Below are 20401 nucleotides of genomic sequence, written 5' to 3'. Positions count from 1 at the left end.
TCGATGACCCTAATAGCTCCGCTATGGCATCACGCAGAATGGTTTCCGGACCTTCTGCAACTCCTAACGGAGCTCCCGAGCGAACTCCCTCCACGACACGAGCTACTCAAACAACCACACGCCAACATCTATCACAAAGCCGGAGCTTCGCTTCGACTTCACGCCTGGAGACTATCCAGCATCTCCTCACTGAGAGAGGATTTTTGCAGCAAGTTGCGAACAGGATGTCTGGACACCTGCGTAGGTCATCCGCAGGTGTCTACCAGGCGAAGTGGCGAGTCTTCTGTGGTTGGTGTCGTGGAAGGAGTATCTCTCCACTCGATGCCACTATTCCAGCAATAGCGGAGTTCTTCGTGTATTTGCGGGAGGAAATGCGCCTTTCAGTCTCGACAGTGAAAGGCTATCGCTCAGCCTTAAGTCTAGTCTTCAGGCTCTAAGGAGTGGACATTTCTTCCTCGCTGGAACTTTCCCTACTCATACGGAGTTATGAACTTACCTGCCCTCAGTCGGAAGTGAGACCTCCTCCATGGAACGTGGTTCAAGTTCTCAGGTCTCTTAAGAGACCTCCCTTCGAACCATTACGCCAGGCTTCAGATCGCCACCTTACTTGGAAGACGGTGTTCCTGCTAGCTTTGGCCTCGGCCAAGCGAGTCAGCGAACTTCATGGTCTCTCATACGACGTCGCCCATTCAAGGGGATGGGGGCGAGGTAACGGTCAGGTTCGTCCCTGAGTTTGTTGCCAAGACTCAGAATCCAGGAGTGCCGTACCCTCGGTTTGACTCTTTCCAGGTTTCGAGTCTTCGTTCTGTAACAGATGACCCAGACCATCTCCTACTGTGCCCAGTAAGGAGTCTGAGGCTTTATCTTAAGAGAACGGCTGCAGTTCGTCCCCAGGTGCAAGCTTTGTTTGTGAGCACTGGGAAGACGAAGAGGAGGGTCACCAAGAATACCATCTCGGCCTGGATTCGCAAGGTAATACATCTATCCTTGAATCCTGACCCTCCTCCATCACGTCGCCCTAGAGCACATGATGTCAGGGGCGTAGCTACGTCCCTGGCCTTCAAGAAGAACTATTCAGTGACGCAGGTCCTGCAAGCTTGGGTGTGGAAGCGTCAGACGACCTTCACAGCCCACTACCTGCAAGACGTGACACACAGGAGACTCGATACGTTCTCTATCGGCCCTATGGTGGCTGCACAACAGCTGGTCTAAACCTCAGGCTCCTTAATGGACAAGTAGCAGAAGGTTGAGGGCATTGTTACGCGGTCTTAGTCTGCATGAATGAAAAGGTTTGTCTGGCCCTTATTCTTTTCTTCAAATTCCCCTTTCTTGGGGAAAGCAGCATCCTGGGTTCTCTGCATAGCTGACCTCAAACCACTGCAGGTAAACCATGCTTCCTTGTGTTCCTAGTATTAAATTAACACTGTCATGTCCCCATACCCTGACGAGGTGGTATTGGGAAAGTCCTAGCCTTGAGTTCCATCTAAAGAACTCCAGGTCAACTTCCTAGGACGTGTCACACTGCATACCTTCACACACAGCTTATGTAGGCCGCAGCACTTGAACAGCAAGACGCTAGTGAGGTGCAGGAACTCCTTATTACTGAGTACTTACACACTCAAATATTGAGTCCCCTGGCAAAAGCCAAAGCCAGTAATGGCCGGGACTTAGCCGGGACTTACCACCCTTCCTAAGGGGTGAGTCACTCATATTAAATAGCGTGGTTTGTATTTCAGTTACGGAACAAATGACAAATTCGTAGATAATTTGTATTTTGCCTAACTATACAAACCTTAGCTATTTAATCAAACTTGCCCGCCAGCCCTGTCCCCCGTGAAAGTCCTACCTCTAAGCAAAGTGAGCTAAATCACAGGTGTGTGTGAGGGCGGGGGGGGGGGGGGGGGGGTGTAGCAAGCTACCCCTCCCTACCCCCCGCTAACTAGCGGTGGAGTAGTAAACCCTTGTTAAAAATCTAATGGCTCTTCATTTCAGCTACGCCGAAAGTAATTACCCATATTATATAGCTAAGGTTTGTATAGTTAGGAAAAATACAAATTATATACGAATTTGTCATATTTCATTGTGTCATACCATGAATACATTATATGGCTGGTTGTACATATAAAGATTTAAATTTTAAGAGGATTCCTTTGATCATAAGTCCACAATCAAATGTTTTATTATACTTGTGCCTTATGGCAGTAGCATAGCTCATAACATTTGGTATTGTATTTCTTTGTTCTTTAATTAAACAATATAATATTTGAATTTGACCAAAACACTTTCCTTGCATATCTTGTAATATATCTTTTATTTAGAATGATTTGTGATAATATTCAGTAATTGATAATTATGTATGATTTTTCTCTAGCATGTGGAGACGACGTCAGTGGAAATAGAATATTATGTTTATAAGTTGGAAGAATGTGGTCCTAGTATTGAGGAACTGGAGGAGAGTGAGGAAGAGATTCCTGCTGCCACTCATTGGATGTTGCCAGCTCTTGAATTTGAAGACCTGTGGGAGAATCTCGTATTTGATACACCAGTAAAAGAGCACGTATGTACAAAATATTTTCTTATTCGTATGCAGATACAAACTTCTGAGTCATTTATAAGGGGTAACTACAAATCATGTGTTCTACAACCGGCCAATCAAAAATTTGGTTGATTGCAACATGCTTCATTGCTGGGTAAACAGTTGAGACAGCTTTCCCCTTGAGTCATAAGGCAACCATATTGAAAGAGGAAAGTTTTCAATTCCCAACACTTTCTCACAAACTAGGTTTGCATTATAACTATGCGGGCTCTAAACTTAGGTGACCTCTACAGAGTCTTAGATCTGTAGAGGCTTATGATGAGGGTGGTAGGACTGCTTCAGCTGTGTCCACACCACAAAGCTTCCCAAAACTATGCATCCTTTTAACTTTCTCTCTCCTTCCTTACTTAAGTAGAGAAGTTGAGTAGGATAATCACGGAATCTACCACTTGATAGGATTCAGATAGTATCATCATTCGTCCAGGCAAAGCTCTATGTACCTCCATCTCAGCGTGTGATAACGTCATCACACACGCCAACATTTCTGCGCATTGAGAAAATTCTTCACGCACAAGACAAGCTTACAACTCATCCCAGGGTCTTCCCCGCAAGGACAGATCATATGCTAGTTTTATGTATGTAAACTTTTCTCCGCAACACATCAAGGTTGAGACATCCTCTCTAAAAAAGTCTGGGTGGTTACCCAAACTGTAGCCCCATAGACATGAATGATGAGCATAGAATGATAGTCTGTTCAGGGGATTCCCCATCACGAATCTTGAGAGGTAAAGATGGGAAAGAAATCGCCTTCCCTAGGTCTATAACAGAACTCCTTTCTGACTTAAGAGTCAACCTTATTAAGAACCAATCACAAGGCCCGAATTGAAGACGACACAGAGGCCTTCTAGTCGGCAAATCTTTAGCTTGTAATAGACCAAATCTGGGAAAGGAAACCCATATTTCGGCTCCACATGTCGAGCTGGGAAAAAGTTTCCCCAGCCCTCTCTCCGCCTCCTTATCTCGCCTCAATGTGTTTACGACTTGAGAAAGGAAGGATGTTCGATATGAATTAGGTAATCCTTACATCGTTGACAAGAGGACTATTATCAATCCTACAGGTGCTCACGCTGTGAGCCTTGGCACTGACTCAACAAGTGTAAACCCACTTGGAACCTCTATGTCTATTTCAGAGACGCCTCAAGTTATATGGATTAGGAGCGTCATTTATCACCTAGAGAATATGACAGTCTCCCCCTAGAGAAACCTGCCACTAAGGAAAAACCAGCAGACTGGATTCAGAGGCAAGCATGGAATACTGAATTCAAATACGGACTAAAACTCTCAAGACAAACTAAAGAGACTGTAAACCTATTTAACATGCAGGTTTCATCCACTGAGAATTCTCTTAAAGCCAACAGGTTCCCAGAGTTACCTCCTCTAGCCTTGTCTGAGCAGAGAAATTTATTTGCACCCTCCGAGGCCTTTCAGAACCCATTACTGTTCCTAGAGAATTTGACTAGCCTAGTTCCACGACCTATGCGACTTTAAACTTCGACTTTACGACCTCTTTTTCCATTATGATGACATCACAAGTACTGTATGTCAAAAATAGTTCACTAATAGGACAATTATTACCTTGGAAATAATCTATTTTCTTGTATAAAAATGAACTGATTTATCTTGGTTAGTTAATCTTTTCTTTTATTGATAATATACTGTATCCATTTTCAATGAAAATACATTAGGAAATTTTAATATCTGTCAAGGTCATATCATATGTCTGGTTACATGTTCTTTCCGGCGGAAAGATAGCGGGTATCGAGTGATTTCTTTCCAATAAGCTAACAATTAGTATTAGTATTAAGTAGTGATACAAAGTATTTCGTGGGTCTGTATTGGTTGTTATGCGTACTAATTAGCGTAAATTTGATTTTACACTACTTTTATCTCATCTCTAATAATAGATCAATCTTATCTAATAAAAGTACACTAACAGGATAAATATTTCATTGGAAATAATAGATTTTCTTTTACTTTATAAAGATGAAATACTTTTGCTTGGTAAGTCAGTATTTTCTTTCATTTCCTGCAAGAAAAAAGAAGAGGGTTTTACATATTTCGTAAGTCATTCTTTGTCGAGTTCACGTCACATGGCCTGTGACGTCATATTTTTGGCGGAAGGCACTCTGGCAACCGAATGATTTCCTTTCGCTGTGTTGCTGAGTAATTTCATTATTCCCATCATTGATATATCAAGTAATGATAGCAAATGTTTCAGTGGTCTGTAACAGTTATGAGAATAGGGCTACTTACCATAATTTAAGAAAAGAAGTCTGATGGGGTCATACTTTAGTTGGAAGTCGAGTGACATATCAAGTGATTTCCTTTCAATGCGTTACCGAATAATATTAGTTACTATTCCCATAATCGAAACATTGAGTAATGATTCAAAGAATTTCTAATAATGCCTAAAGAAATATGAAGATTTGATATGTATATTAAAAGCTTTTAGAAGAAGAGCACAAAGAAATATTTATAATTGAATGTAGGAATCGATTTGCAGTCTTAGAAACTTTAAGAGACGAAGAACAACCAATTAATGAAGAATGGTGTGATATTAAGAACATATATCAGTCAGTTGGTAGTGAAGTCTTAGGACTTGCGGTTACAAGGAGAAAGCCATGGATATCAAATGATATTAAGGATACTATAAAAAGACAAAGACAGGAATTGATTGTTGAAAGTTTTCGAGGAAGTAATGAAAATTACAAGGTAGATCATGCTAAGTATTGCAGTATTGACAGTGAGGTTTAAAGAAAAGCCAGGAATAACTGGAGAGAATATTTAGACAGTAAAGCAGATGAGGCTGACAAAGCTATGAATTCAGGAAGTGACTGTAGCTTAAGAATTGCTCATAGAATTATTAATGAAATCTTGACTGGGGCAAAGAAGAAGAAGCATATACCCATCAAAAAGAGAGATGGTTTTGTTATAGCAACAGAAGATGAAGATAGACAACATTGGATGGAACACTTTAGTGAGGAGATATGAAGGAAATATTTTGATTGATATACTAGAAGCTGATGAAGACCTTGATGTGCCCATGAATGAATTTAGTGTGTTTGAAGTCGAAGCTATCCTAAAAAAACTAAAGAGATAGAAATCCCTGGGATGCGATGGAATAACTGCCGAGATGATACTGGCAGAAAGTGAAGTGACTCCCAGACTACTTACAAGATTATTTTGTAGAATGTGGCATGAAGAGGCAAAATCTGATGAATGGGAGTTAGGAGTGTTTGTGAAAATAGCAAAAAATGGAGGCCTGACTGATTGCAATAATTACAGAGGCATAACACTTACATCATAGTATGCTTATTTTAAAGAGACTGGAGAGAAAGATTGATGAAAAGCTGAGAGATGAACAAGCAGGATTTAAAAAAGGTAGAACTTGCACTGACCGAATTTTCATTTTGAGACATGTATAGCAATGCATAGAATATAGAAATCCCCTTTTGATGGCATTTGTGGACTATTATAAAGCCTTTGATAGTGTGCACCGGCCAATTTTATGGCAAGTCCTGCATTATTATGGAATTCCTCTTATATATGTAAATATGATTGTCTGTTCATGAGCATAGCGAGTGCATAGTTAATGTTAATAGAGTCTTATCAAATGAATTTCTAGTGAACAGCGGAGTACTGCAAGGGAATGTGTTGTCACCTATGTTGTATATCCTCCTCATGGATTTTGTAATGCGTAGAACAGTCAAGAGAAGGGGAAGAAGGATTGGACTGAATTGGTGATGTGAATTTAGCGGACCTAGAGTATGCTGATGATGCTGTCCTTCTTAGCAGAGCACCACAGGATTTGCAATGCTTGCTTACCAGAATGCATGAAATATCACACGAGGTTGGGCTGAAGATAAATAGAAGAAAGACAGAGATGACGAGAATGGAGTATGCAATGGAAGATGAAATATCATTGGAAGGAGAAAGGATTAATGAGGTAGAATCCTTTAAGTATTTAGGAACTATGATCTCTAACACGGTCTTTAGAATTAGATTTTAGTGAAAGATTGAAAAAAGCAATAATCTGACAATGGCTAGGTTAAGTAAAATTTGGAAATCAAATCGCCTGAAATTACATATAAAAATCAGACTATATTTCAGTTTAGGGAGATCAATATTACTCTATGGACATGAGCCATGGTGTGACAATGAAACAATCTCCAAAATATTAAGTAGATTTGAGAAAAAAGCCCTTGGAAGGATATTTGGAGTTAAATGGCAGGACAGGATTAGAAATGAAACTATAAGAGAGATTACTTGAGTGCCATATGTGGATGAGATCATGATGAGGGGCAGATGGAGGTGGTTTGGGCATGCTCTTCCCACTCTCCAAGAGAAATTAGTTCATTAAACGTTCAGCTGGACTCCACAAGGCACTAGAATAGTTGGAAGACTAAGACCTACATGAAGGATGACTATGAAGTGCAAAGTATATGATGATGAATGGAGAAGTATTGAATTAAAAGCTGAAGATAGAGACGACTGGCGAAATCTAACCGAGGCCCTTTGCATCAATAGGCGTAGGAGAATATGCTGATGAATATATATATATATGTATATATATATATATATATATATATATATATATATATATATATATATATCGTCGTCGTCGTCGGCACCCACTCGTGTCCGAGTATTGGGTTCTGTCGTTAGCCATCAGCCTCCTATCTATGGGGTGGATGCTTATGCCTGATGTGGCTGTTAAGTCCTAGTCTGTGGTGGAAGAGTCGCGGACAGTGTTCACAAGGGAGGGTAGGTGGTGGGCGGGGCTGTTCTAATCGCTCTCTCCTTCTTCTCCTCCTAGCCTCCTCATTTTGTCTCCTCTCCTCGAAGTCCACGGTGCCATGGTGTACTGTACTTCTCCAGGTTTTCCTGTCCCTGGCTGTTTCTTCCCATGAGGAAGGATCGATGTCAGTTAGAGCCAGGGTGCGCTTTAGTTGATCTTTATAGCGCATTTTCGGGGCTCCTCGTGGTCTGGTGCCCTGGGTCAGTTCTCCGTAGAATATTTTCTTTGGGAGCCTAGATGGATCCATCCTATGCACGTGTCCTATCCAGCGGAGGCGGTGGTGGATGATGGTGGCCTCCACGCTGGTCAGCGAGGCACGTTCTAAGACTTCAATGTTGGTGGTGTGGCTCTCCCAGGGGATTTTCAAGATCTGCCTCAGTTTCATTTGTTGGAAGCGTTCTAGAATTTTAATATCGTTTCTATATAGCGTCCATGTTTCACATGCATACAGGAGCGTGGAGAGGACTACTGCCCTGAACACCATTATTTTGGTGGTCATTGTCAGTGCGTGGTTGTTAAATACGCGGCAGTTGAGTCGGCCAAAGGCAGAGTGGGTTGCCCTGATCCTGTTCTCCACGTCCTTTTTGCTTGTGGGAGCTGATGTTAGGATGCTCCCTAGGTAGGAGAACTGGTCCACCTGTTCTAATGGATGGTCATTCAATGTGATATTGAAGTTTGGGAGCATCAGTCCTGGTGGATGTTGGACGAGGGTCTTGGTTTTATCTGTGTTGACTTGCATCCCAAAACGTTCGTAGGCAGAGTTGTATGCATCAGCTAACGACTGCAGGTCCTCTGCCGTCTGACCTGGGGTGGCATTGTCGTCAGCATACTGCAGTTCTCGCACTGCACACAAGGTGGTCTTGGTTCTGGCGCGGAGTCTGGCGAGGTTGGAAGCGCCTCCATCCATGCGGAAACGTAGGTCGACTGAGGGTGTGTCTGGGGGAATCTCGTTGAGAATTGCTGCGGTGTATAGCGAGAAACACGTTGGGGCCAGAATACAGCCCTGCTTCAGGCCGCCGTTGATGGGGAATGGGTCTGAAAGAGAGTTCTGGTGGCAGACTCTCCCAACCATTCCGTCATGGAGGGCACGCACCAGCTTGACAAAATCGGGTAGGCAGCCATATCTTTTGAGGACAGCCCACATGGCAGGTCGAGGTACTTTGTCGAAGGCCTTTTTCAAATCCCAGAAGATGAATATTATGGGCTGTTGTTGTTCGAGGCTCTTCTCTTGTAGTTGTCGCGCACAGAAGATCATGTCTATGGTCCCGCAGGAAGGTCGAAAGCCGCACTGGGACTCTGGCAGGACATCTTCTGCGAGAATAAGGAGGCGGTCAAGGAGAATCCGAGCGAAAATCTTACTCGCGATGCTTAGTAGTGATATTCCCCGGTACTTGTTACAGTTCTCCCTGTCTCCCTTCTTGAAGATGGTAACGATGTTTGCATCGCGGAAGTCACTGGGGACGGTCTTGGTCTCCCATATTTTCAGTATAAGGAGCATCAAACGGTTCCTCAAACGGGGCCACCGTGAGTGAGGAGCTCCAACGGGATGTTGTCTGGCCCTGGGGCTTTGCCGGGCTTCATGCGCTGCAGGGCCTTGTTGAAGTCATGGATGGAGAGTGGTAGTGCCATCCAGTGACGGACGGGATGCTGCGGGGTCATTCGCAGGAGATCGTCTGGGGCGTCTGCTTGGTCATTGAGGAGGTTCTCAAAGTGAGACCTCCACCTGGCCAGGATGCTCTCGCTGTCGGTGATGGTCGTGGCCCCATCCGCGTCCTTCAGGCTGCCCACTGATGACCGTGTGGGACCGAATATTTCCTTTGTTGCTGCATAGAAGCTGCGCAGGTCACGTTGGTCAGCGAAACTCTGTATTTCTGCAGCTTTTCTTTGCCACCAGGTGTTCTGGGCTTCACGGATCCCTCTTTGGCAATCAGCTTCAGCCACCTTGTGAGCACATTTGTTAGCTGCTGTTGGTTGGTTTTCCAAAGTCAGGCGTGCTTGTCGTTTGGTTTCAATGAGAAGAGAGATGGTAGCATCATTCTCATCAAACCAATCCTGCCGTTTCTTGGTGGTGTAGCCTAGTGTTTCCTCCGCGGCACGGGCCATGGCGTTTCTGAGGGTGGTCCAGTGGTGCTCAACAGTGGCCTGACCCACGGGGTCTGCGAGGTGTTGTTCGCAGGCCTCCTTGTAGTTCTGTAGTTCTACAGTATATATATATATATATATATATATATATATATATATATATATATATATATATATATATATATATATATATATATATATATATATGCATATATATAGGTCTCCCTTTTTATTTCCTTCCCTACCATGGTTATTCTAGATACACCTCCACTAACTTTGTGTTCAGGTGAACATTTATGTCCTTCTGCTCCTGGTGTTAGACTCTCCCCTTCCTCAAGAGTATTCTAATAGTGGCTGTGTGTAGGGGAAGAACCTAGTTCCAGTTTCCAGTTCACTCAGCCTTAAAGTAGAAGGTGGGATTTCTTTTGGATCTCCCAACCTCCTTTTTATTTTGTTGTTGGTATAGTAAATACTGTAGGGAATAATTTTTCCCTGTCATTGGTTACCCAAACCGCTGGTGAGGTACCAACCGCAAGCCCTTACCAAGCCTACTTCAAGGAAGAGCTATAAGATGCTACTTATCGAGAAACAGACTACTTTTTCAAACCTATTCCCCTGTCTAGACTCAAGATTATGACAGTAAAATTAGGTTATGGATGTATGGGCCCTTTTTTTTCCTAGAGTGTGGAATGGAGCCAGCCCCATCTAGTCACTGGGATAACTGACCATAAACTGGCCCCTTTTCTGTTTTCAGAAAGAATGATCATCCCGTAAACCAGATTTTGGATGACAGAACCTCATTTCTCTGGGAAAATATTTACCCTTCTTGAGAAGTGATGTAACCGCTAGATATAAGAGTATCCTCGGTGTGAGTGGTGTTTAGCATCAGAAAACTATAAGAACTGTAAGCAGAACCCCAGTCAGAAGAACCTTGGCTTCCCATGTCCCTGGGTACAAGACGTCTTAAGAATAAAAGTTCAACTGTGAAGTCGAAGTTGACTTCCTGTCTTGCCTCTCCATCTGTTATTCAGGACTTCGGTACTTGCATCAGAGTCTAGCGATGCTAGAAAGCCTCTCCGGAAAAGACAAGAAGTCAGTTTGTGGATAAAGTCTTTTAGTGCGGTAACATACGCCTTTACTCCTGTCTGAAAGCTTGGCGTTAACAAAAAAGCCTAGACCAGATATTCCCCCCGCAGAATTATGTCATTGCCAAGTAGGAGCGGTCATGACTATCTGTGAGTTTTAACCAGATGTGACTAGGTGAGTTAAGTCCTCCATATCTCCTAACTAAGCTTGGCCTTAAAAGTTTTCCTGTCATGAATCATTTAATTTTGTCAGATTTCTTGTTAGCCACCATTTTCAACCAATTCTATGGAATGGCTGACATCCTCCTCCCTTGTCTCAGAAATATAAGACCAGGAGATTGAAGGAGTCAGATGGACACTACAACTTCTTATGCATAAGAAACGGTCATCGGGTCTGGAACTTCTCACGATAAACCCGAGAAGACTTTGGACAGAATAAATATTGCTGCGCAATGACTCCTAGACTAGTTGCAATGAGATTGCTTGACATGACACATGGGAATCTAACTGGTATCTTCCGTTGTAAGAGTTGGTCAATAAACAAGGACTGTTCAGGTCAAATAGAACTCTTGCTAGGGATTACTGTATTTGGTGTGAGGAGCTTTCCAAGACTGCATCTCCTTGGTTAATGAATGTTTGGAAATTTTGAAAAACAGATCCTGTTTCAATCTTGGAAGTTCATATCTAGTTCTAGATCTTGAAGCAGGTCCTTGTTTGAGATAACCAGAACTCCCCCTCCCCCCCTCCCTGGAATAACTATCGATGTGTGTTATCAAGGTTTCTGGGGAGCGGATCTGTCTCGTCCGAATAACTCCCCCCCCCCACCCCCCTACTGTTGAGTTGGGAAGAAGAGATTTACTATTTCCTAAGATAATCTTCACAAGCCCAGACAGAAGGGCTTAATTCAAGGATCTGACTACTTTTTTCCTTCAACTTCACTTCATTACCAGCCAAGTAAATCAAGCCTACTTACAGGGTCCTTTTTTCCCAGAAACCCAATTCAGAAAATATATTTTCTGGGGTTTTCCTAATCTCATTTTGATAACGAAAACCAGATCCGGTGAATATCATTTGGAATTTTTCATGATCTTGCCCCTCAAGAAATCCATGGATGAACAGTGATTTAATCTCTCTGCCCATTCCCCTCTGTTGGTACCCTCAGACCAGAAGTGAAATTTTTCATCCTGAACACTCTTGGTTAAGGCCTAACATAAAAACTCACTATCTTCAGGGGAAGGGTTGCCAGGGACCCCGCCTCAATCACATGGCATTAGTGGATCTAACACCTTTCCCATTACTGGTTCTATGAACAAATCCAGACTTCGAATGGAAATGGTCTCAGGTTACCGCTTTCACAGTATTGTCTCTCAAAGTGGGTCCTAATCACGTGAACAATTAATTATTTTGTCCCGCAGAGCACTGCAAGTTTTTTTCTGATAGAACAAATAGCTGGAAAACTCCCTTTTTGTTCATGAGTTATGGCCACTCCGGAAGAAAGTAGTTGGTAACACTATCTCTGAGTAATTAAGACTATCAGAAGAACCTATGCATCCTCAGGGTAATCATTGCTAGGGACCCCTTCCCCCTTTATGCATGTGATTTATGCGGTCTTGCTGCAACCTTAGCATTCCGTAAAACCATTCGATATTACTAGTGCCCAAAACCACTTTGTTTGCAAGTTTTGGCTGCTCCAAAAGAATGTGTTCAGAAACACCGTCTTTCTCTGAGAGAAGCTATCATAAGAACCTATACATCCTCAGGGGAAGCGTCACTAGGTCTCCCCCCTCGAGCACATGATACATGTGGGCTTGCTGCAACTTCAGCATTCCGCGAAACTACTCAGTATTACAAGTCCTTAAGCTAGAGGATGGAAGGTAAACATTACCTTTGGACATTTACCTTAAAAGTGGTACATTAAAGCCTTTGGACATCCTCTCAATAGGCATTATAGTGGCAGCATTACAAATGACTGAACTGTCTGCTCTCGTGGGACATGTATTGGTTCTATACTTAGACATAATTATTCTCGACATTATTTGCTAGAAGGAACTCTAAGGTGAACAATGATCTTTATTGGACTTGAAGCCTACCTTGGGTATTCACCCTAATGCAAGTGTGCCTCAATTTCTTTAGTATTTGATGATATACTAAAAAAATTTTTTTTTCATAATGTAATACTGTACTTGATGTTCATACCGCCTCACCCATAGCGAAGTTTCCCTCTTTGGTATTGGAATGAGCCGGCTACTTTGTTCTCTGGCGGTTGTATTTTGATCATTTATTATTTATAGTAATTTTATCAGAGAAGGGTATAACTCTCAACTTCACAAAGAATTTACTCCTGAGGAGAATTAGAAGTTTGGCCTTGCCTCTTTATGAATCTGCCACACTGTCCTTTAATGATTCACATTGATCTCTTGCTATTTCTTTTAGTAATTAGATCTTCCAGAGAGGAAGGGTATACATCTTAACTTCACGGAGACTTCCTCCCTCCTAAGAAAGACTCGCCATATAAATGACCCAGAAGTTTGTATCTGCATATGAATAAACTACAAATTTTATATAATTTGTATTTTTCCTAGCTATACAAATCTGAGTCATTTATAGAAGGTTGCCCATCAACCGCTTCACACATCTTTGATCAGAGGAGGGTTATAAAGAGATGTGAGCGAGTGTACTCTTGCTGCTTGTGCATGCACTGTTTACCCAGCAACAATTCGTGATGCAATCAACCAAATATTTGATTGGCCAGTCATAGAAAATATGATATATATTTACCCCATATAAATTACTCAGGTTTGTATAGCTAGGAAAAATACAAATTGTATAAAATGTCTAGTATTTACGTTAACTGTAACTTGCAAACTAGGCGTTTATACAAATGTATCATTTACTATTACAGTACCTGTTATTTCCTTGAATTATAGGTTTGAAAACTTAAATGCCATTAATTCAGAAGTGTCAACTTTACAACCTCAGAATAGAAACCTAAATTATAAATTTTTTCCCCTTGCTGCCATGCAATTCCTTCAGAGGGACTGGTTATGGAGGTAAGTGGAAACCGGGAAAATTTGGCAATGAATGTTAATATGAATGATGGAAGAATGGAAACAAATCATATAAGTGAATAAAATCAATGATGGTAGAATTGGGGGGTGTGAGGCACAGAACAAGTGTATAAAAGCTAGAAAGGTAATAGGATACATTTCAAAGATTGGAAAGAGAGTTGAATTGTCTGTGGTGGTCAAATGATGAGAATGTATGAAAGGATTGTTGGGCCAGCTTTCCTTTACGGAAATTAATTGTGGATGTTGAATGTATATTATGAATGAAAATGGATTTTATCATAGGAAATATCTATTTTTAAGTGAGATAGCCATGTTATCCTGATGGAAGTTTCTCAATGGCCACTTTCTACTTGGGATATCTCTGCGAGTGATATACTAGAGAATTTTACCTGTAGAGGTATCATGGAGATTTAACCTCCAGAGCGAATATCCTGAGAGATATCATGTATACACCAGGGACGTGTTTAAAACAAGCCACGGCTATCCTTCCCCGAATAGAGTTGACCTTGTCTCGAAGGATATGGGGTAGGATTGGATACGTGGGCGAGAGAGCCGTTATAACTCCCGATCCCAGTGTGCTACAACTAACACGTTTCCTGTAAAACCATTACAGGAGCAGCCATCGCATGACGCAAGACCTCACACTGAGAATTGGGAGGGGATGAAAAGTAACGGTCAGGCCATCAGGACGACATGGCTATCTCACCCAAAAATAGATTTTTCCTATGTGAAAATTCGTTTTTTGGGCTCAAGCCATGACGTCCTGATGGAAGTGTACTAGAGAATTATTATTCTCAGTTGTGGCCAGGAGAGTTTTAACCCTTTAGCTCCTCATAGACATAATCAAACTTCCCCTAGCATTGGTAACTATGATACCAAGCTATGAACACAAGCGATATGTTTGTAAAATAAGTAGGAGCAAGGTAATTTGATAGCACAGTCCCACTCATTGTGAATAAGATGTTTGTCTCCAGTAGTCAAGCAGACTAAAGTCTATAAACGGAGGTTAAAAATTTGGAGGTACACTGCTTTCATTTTAAACAGTAGGTTCAATGAAATAATTTGCAAAAAAACAGTAATCTCTTATTGTTTCCAAAGATTCATAAATGTAACATTATCTACATTAAATATGTTCAGAAAACCAAAGTTTTTGAACCCAAAAATTATGTAACAGAGTAGTAGAATAGTAACACTCATAAGAGGAAAATATCACCTTTGACTCTTTACAGTTATGAAATAGTACATTGATAAGAACATTATTCCCCTTGCACAATGCAGACTTAGAAGTCCCAATATAGAGTCCATATGAGTCTATGCACAACACTTAAGAAGCTGGTTTAATCACACAAAGTGTTTGATATCTTCCAACTAACATAGGTAATGTTTGAACACTCTTGAAGATTTATATCCTTTGTAACTTGTAAGCCTTCAAAGGACATGGATTGTAGAAAGTTTAAGGAAGAGGCAACTTTCCCAGGGTCATGACCTGATGGTATACTATCAGGGTCAGCCCTTCTGATGAAATAGGTGAGTTTGGACCTTATTGGTTTCAGAAACATTAGATCCTGTTGAAAGCCCTTAAAGGCCCGACTCTAAAACAGGTAGGCCTTAAGGCATTTCACGGGGCATAGAGAAGAATCCTCCTGTAGTGGAGCAATCTTCCAGGCCCGCCAATGTTTTGTGGGAAGTTTTTTTTGCCAAGAATGCAGGATCTGGGTAAAGATTTACCTCCCTCAATGCCAAGAATTCAATGTGGCCATCATCCCTTGAAAGTGCAACAATCTCGCTGACTCAAGCACTAGAAGCCTTAGCAAGCAAAAATATCGACTTTTTGAGTAAGATCCCTCAGCGAGGTAGTCTCGTTATCTATGAAGGAGGTGAAGTGCAAGACTTTATCCAATGACCATGAAATAGCCTTGGGAGGAGCATTAGGTTCCAATTTAGCACAAGCCCTTGGGATCTTATTGAACAGCTGGCTATTGAGTTTATCAAAAGCATAAGCAAAGGGTCTAGTTAGTGCCGACTTACATGAGGCGATAGTTGTAGAGGCCAGACTTTGATTATGTAAGGCAATAAAGAAAGAAATACAGAAGTCCATTGTCATAGAAGAGGGCTGGTGACTTTTTACAAAAGCAACCCATTTTTTTCCAGGAAGATAAGTATTGTTGTTTCGTGGTATTGGACTTGTACTCTTCTATGAAGTTGATTCTCTCCTTTGCAACTCTGAACTTTCTTTGAGCCGCTAGGGCGAGAAAATCATGAGCGAAGGGTTTTCGTTATCCAAGAGGAAGCGAAGACAGTCGTCTGTCGAACATCCTGGGACAGCACTGGAGATGGTAGAGGGACCTATAGAGGTTTGAGCTCCAGAACAAGAGGATACAATTGCTCTTGGGCCACTTGGGAGCCACTAGAGCCACTGTTCCCTTGAAAGTCTGCTGCTTGTTCAGGTCTTTTATTAAGAGGTTGAATGCTGGAAATAGGTAAATGTGAGACCACTGGTTCCAATCCAGGGACACCGCATCTGTTCCTATCGCTTCTGGATGTAAGTTTGGTGCTATATAATGGGGAAGCTTCTTGTTGAAGCTCATTGCAAAGAGATCTATTTGCAGTTTTGGGACTTCTCTAGGATGAGTCAGAATGATTTTGTGTCCAGAGACCATTCCGTTTCTAGAGGCTTTGATCTTGACAGGGCGTCTACTGTCACATTGCGAATCCCTTCTAGGTGAACTGCTGAGAGATGCCAATTCTTCCGCTTTGCTAAAGTGAGGATGGCTAGAATCACATGGTTGATCTGAGGAGACCTGGAACCCTGTCCATTGACACAGTAGACTATCGTCCTGTTGTCGATGACTAATTTGATAGAGGGACATGAGTCGATAAACTCTTGGCAGTGGACCACGGCATAGGCTGCTTTCGCAGTAAGACCGGGGTTGTAGGGAAAAGATCTCTCTGACAATTTGATGTTTTTCTCAAGACTCGGTTGGCATCTTTGAGTCTTGCTTTCAAGATTGGGTCTGTCATGGCAGCAAACTGCAGTGAACCCAAGATTCTTCCCTGTTGCCGCCTGGTGAGTATTCTTGAACAAAATAGGCACCTGACAGATCGTGCGATTTCCTTTCTCTTGCCTTGCGGTAGAGAGAGGGTGTGTGACTTTAGATTCCAGTGAAGTCCTAGCCACCAGAATTCCTGAGCTGGAGGCAGCCTGGACTTTTCGAGGTTGATTTGAAAGCCCAGAGACTAGGAATTTCATGACTTCTTGAGCTATCAGAAGACATTCTGACTTTGTTGCAGCCCAGACTAACTAGTCATCCATGTATAGCATCACCTGGAGGCCTCTGTTCCGTAAATGTTAGGTAATGGCCTCGACCAGGTTCTTGAAAATCGTTGGAGCTATACTGAGCCCGAAGGACATAGCTCTGAATACGTAGGCCTTTCTTGCCAGTTTGAAACCAAGGTAGGGGGAGAAGAGCCGACCTATTGGAAGATGCCAATAGGTTTGTAAGATCTATGGAGTTGGTGTATGCCCTGTGGGGTAGTTGGGTCCATATTTGCGAGGTAGTCAGCATCTGGAACCTGTTGTTCAGAATGAATTTGTTTAGATGGGAAAAGTCCAGAATAGTTCGAAGAGTGTTCAAATCTTTCTTGGTCAGGCAGACTAGCAGCCCTTGAAAGTTCATGGATTTTGTGCAGCGGATGACTCCCTTCCGGAGAAGATCTTGTACATAATCCTCCAAGAATGGGGTTGTGAGTTGGAAGAACCTCTTGAACCAGGGTGGTTTTTGTCTCCATTTCCAGCCTATTCCCTCGGAGAATATGCTGGGAGCCCTGGGATCAACCTCCCATCAATCCCTGAAAAGGTAAAGTCATCCCCCTCATTGTTGTGAAGAACCTGCTTCTTTAACCATTTTGACTTTACTTCCTCGGCCTCTAGACTGACCGCCCCTTCCAGACATTCCTCTGCCACTAGCACTCTTCTTGAGCTCTGACCGGGAGAAAAGTTGTGGTGGCTTTCTCATACATCATACATAGTGTTGAAGAATGGAGACTGTGATACATACTGCTGGGGAATTGTGTACACCGTCTGGTGGATTGCAGAAACTGAGGCTGTTGTGACAGGAAAGGATTTCCTTCCTTTAAAGTGTCTTCTAGGTTTCTTGCCCTTGAGTTGTACTTCTTTGGGAGTAAATTTCCGTTTAGAGGAGATACCCCACTTTTGTATAAGGCTCTTATTCTCCTGAGCTGCTCTGTCCATGATTTCCTTAACTAATTTCTTGGGGAAGAGGTCTTTCCCCCAGATGTTAGAGTCAATCAACTTCTTAGACTCATGCCTGACAGTTGCTGTGGCTAGGACATGTTCTCTACATGCTCTTCTGGCTAAGAAGAAAGCATGGAGATCTCTGTGGAAAGTAGTCAGGTGACTTTTTGTCAAATCTGGGAATAGATCAGATTTGGAATAGCTTCTCCAAATAGGATTGGAAGGATAAAGATGCAGTTAGTCTTTCTTTAGAATCCAGTTCTTCCTTCAATAGGGATTTGGGAATTCTAGGCAGCGTTTCATTAAATTTCTTGCCCCCGATGTTCTTATCTAGTTTTTCAACAGTAAAAGTGTGTTGAACATCTTCCCAACTGTCCGAGTCATAAGAAAGGAATAAGGAAATGGGTGTACCCTCCACTACTACTTTCTTCACAGCTCTAAAGTTTTATAGGCAAAGGGAAAGACAGTATCCTTCCTGCCAAAAGTAGAAACTTGGGTATTAGAGAATTTGGCTGTTTTTAGCTCTTTAACCAAAAGGGACTAAGCCTTGCTGTGTTCAAGGATGATCTTTTCGTTAGGGATCATATCATCCCTAATGTACGCTTCCGAGTTAAGCCTTACATAATAGTAAGGATAACTGTCGATCAAGGGCATGTAAATTTCCCATGAAAGCCTTCATGGATGCCATAAACTTCATTTGACCAGGAAACAAAGGTTTATCTGGTATAAGAACATTGGTCAAAGTAGATAATGGGGCCTCAGATACAGGGATTGGGTAATGAGCTGAAGAAGTACGGGGAACCGTTCTCACCTGATGCACATCCAGTGACTCATCAGAGGCTTCTGTGGTCAGCAGGATCCTCTCCCTCTCTGACGTCACAGAAGAAGTTGTCGACATATTGTCGGCGTCTAAGCTCATCCCTTGTAGAGCGTCCCTAACTTCATCATCTGCATGACCCAATGGTACTGGCGGGAGTTGAACCATCGGTAACTTTTGACCAAAAACAGCGGTCACCTCGGCCTTGGGAAAGAGGAGGTCCTTAAGTTCCATTGAAGGAAGATAAGGGGCACCTTGTTGAGAGCTCTTCTGGAAGCCTCTAACTCGATGGCGAATGGTCTTCTGACTCCGGCCTTTCACATCCTGGGAGATTTCGGTGGCGTGGAAGCCAGTGTCTATTAGGTCCTTGCAAACCTGGCAGTTGGTAGGTTCCCAAATTGCAAGAGACCCTTTGGAAATATGACAATCCGCATGTTTCCGGCAAGTCTTCTGGCTACAGGGCAACTTGACCTGCCTGGTACAGGTTACCGTCGAACACTCTATTTCATCAGCAACCTGTAAGGAAGGAAATATTTCGATAAGTACAAATCATTAAAAAGTTTTCAATCTCAGACTAAGTATATATATAAAATATACAGAAGAAATATGCTAAAAAATATTTCTAGAATAAAAATTCCTTCCAAACAGCATCATGGCTAAGTCTACAAAATAATGGAGACTCATGCCAAACAGCTCAGAAATCATTAGAGATTCATGAATAACTATCAATGACAGTGTGGTAGAAATATGGAGTAAGAGTCACATCAGAGGAACACCAGTACTGTACCTCCAAAGTCGGGCTATTAGACAACCTAAGGTGGCAAATTCACTTATCATTCTGCCTAAGCCAGCAACAACTGCCCATCGAAGCGGCAGCAGCCGTGTCTAAGGCGGCAGCTATTCCTAGCAACAGTGTCAGCAGAACCGGACCTTTCAATACCCTAGGCATGTCAACATAACGCGGCTGAGGCATTGTCCAGTCTACAAGGAGAGAGGGGAAGATCCTATAAGGAAGAGTCCACAATCGGGGGAAAAGGACAGGAATGAAAGGCAGTAAATAAGGAAGCCTGCCAAGACCTGGTCATTATCATTAACTCATAGAAAGAGGGAGTGGTTTAGCCTCTAAGATAATGAGAACCGTACAAGATGGCCAGGATGACAAGAATTGAAAATTCAAAGGGTATCCAGACAACCAGGCGGAATCCAATCGACCAACTTCAGAGGATAATGTTTCTCAGATATGGAAGAGCGGAAGGAGGTGTAGATGACCAGCCTAAGGCTGCAGGTAAGACAGCAGAGGGGATGCCCTCATAGCCAACTCACATCCAATGCTAGAAGAACTCAAGCTGACAAGACCGGAAGCAGGGACAGAGGGCAACACTTCTGCCAAGATAGACTAATCAGGCAAAGTAGTCAGGACTCTACGCCAAGAGGTACATAGCCCAGGATGAAAAGCTGCAGCCATAGATCAGGCAACTACTAAGGCGGCAGAGGAGAATCCCAAGGATTACCAGCTCTCTGCTTGGATAGGGTTGGGCCATAGGAAATATTGTGCAGGTAAGCTGAGCCCACATAGCAGGTGAGGGAAAACTCAAATGTTAGGGTAAGAAAACTAAATGAAAGGAATTGTAGTTCCTAGGACAGTAAGGGTATGGCCTAACCAGGAAGGGGAATGGGCAGCGAGACCACACATCTCTTAG

At 42.6% G+C, this 20401-nt stretch overlaps 1 protein-coding gene across 1 annotated transcript in view; it reads left to right on the top strand.

The window, feature by feature from the left end:
- The window catches only part of pch2 (pachytene checkpoint 2 protein), a 150681-nt gene that overhangs the window by 36195 nt on the left and 94085 nt on the right, over window positions 1-20401 (top strand). The window contains exon 3 of the mRNA XM_068389899.1: window positions 2372-2557. Within this exon, the coding sequence (XP_068246000.1) occupies window positions 2372-2557 (186 nt within the window). The remainder of the gene's footprint in view (window positions 1-2371; window positions 2558-20401) is intronic.

The sequence above is a fragment of the Palaemon carinicauda genome, chromosome 16 (genome assembly GCF_036898095.1).
Source record: "Palaemon carinicauda isolate YSFRI2023 chromosome 16, ASM3689809v2, whole genome shotgun sequence".
In the NCBI taxonomy this organism is placed as follows: Eukaryota; Metazoa; Arthropoda; class Malacostraca; order Decapoda; family Palaemonidae; genus Palaemon; species Palaemon carinicauda.
The sequence above is the reverse complement of the archived record's forward strand: the minus strand, read 5'-3'. Positions and strand labels throughout refer to the sequence as shown.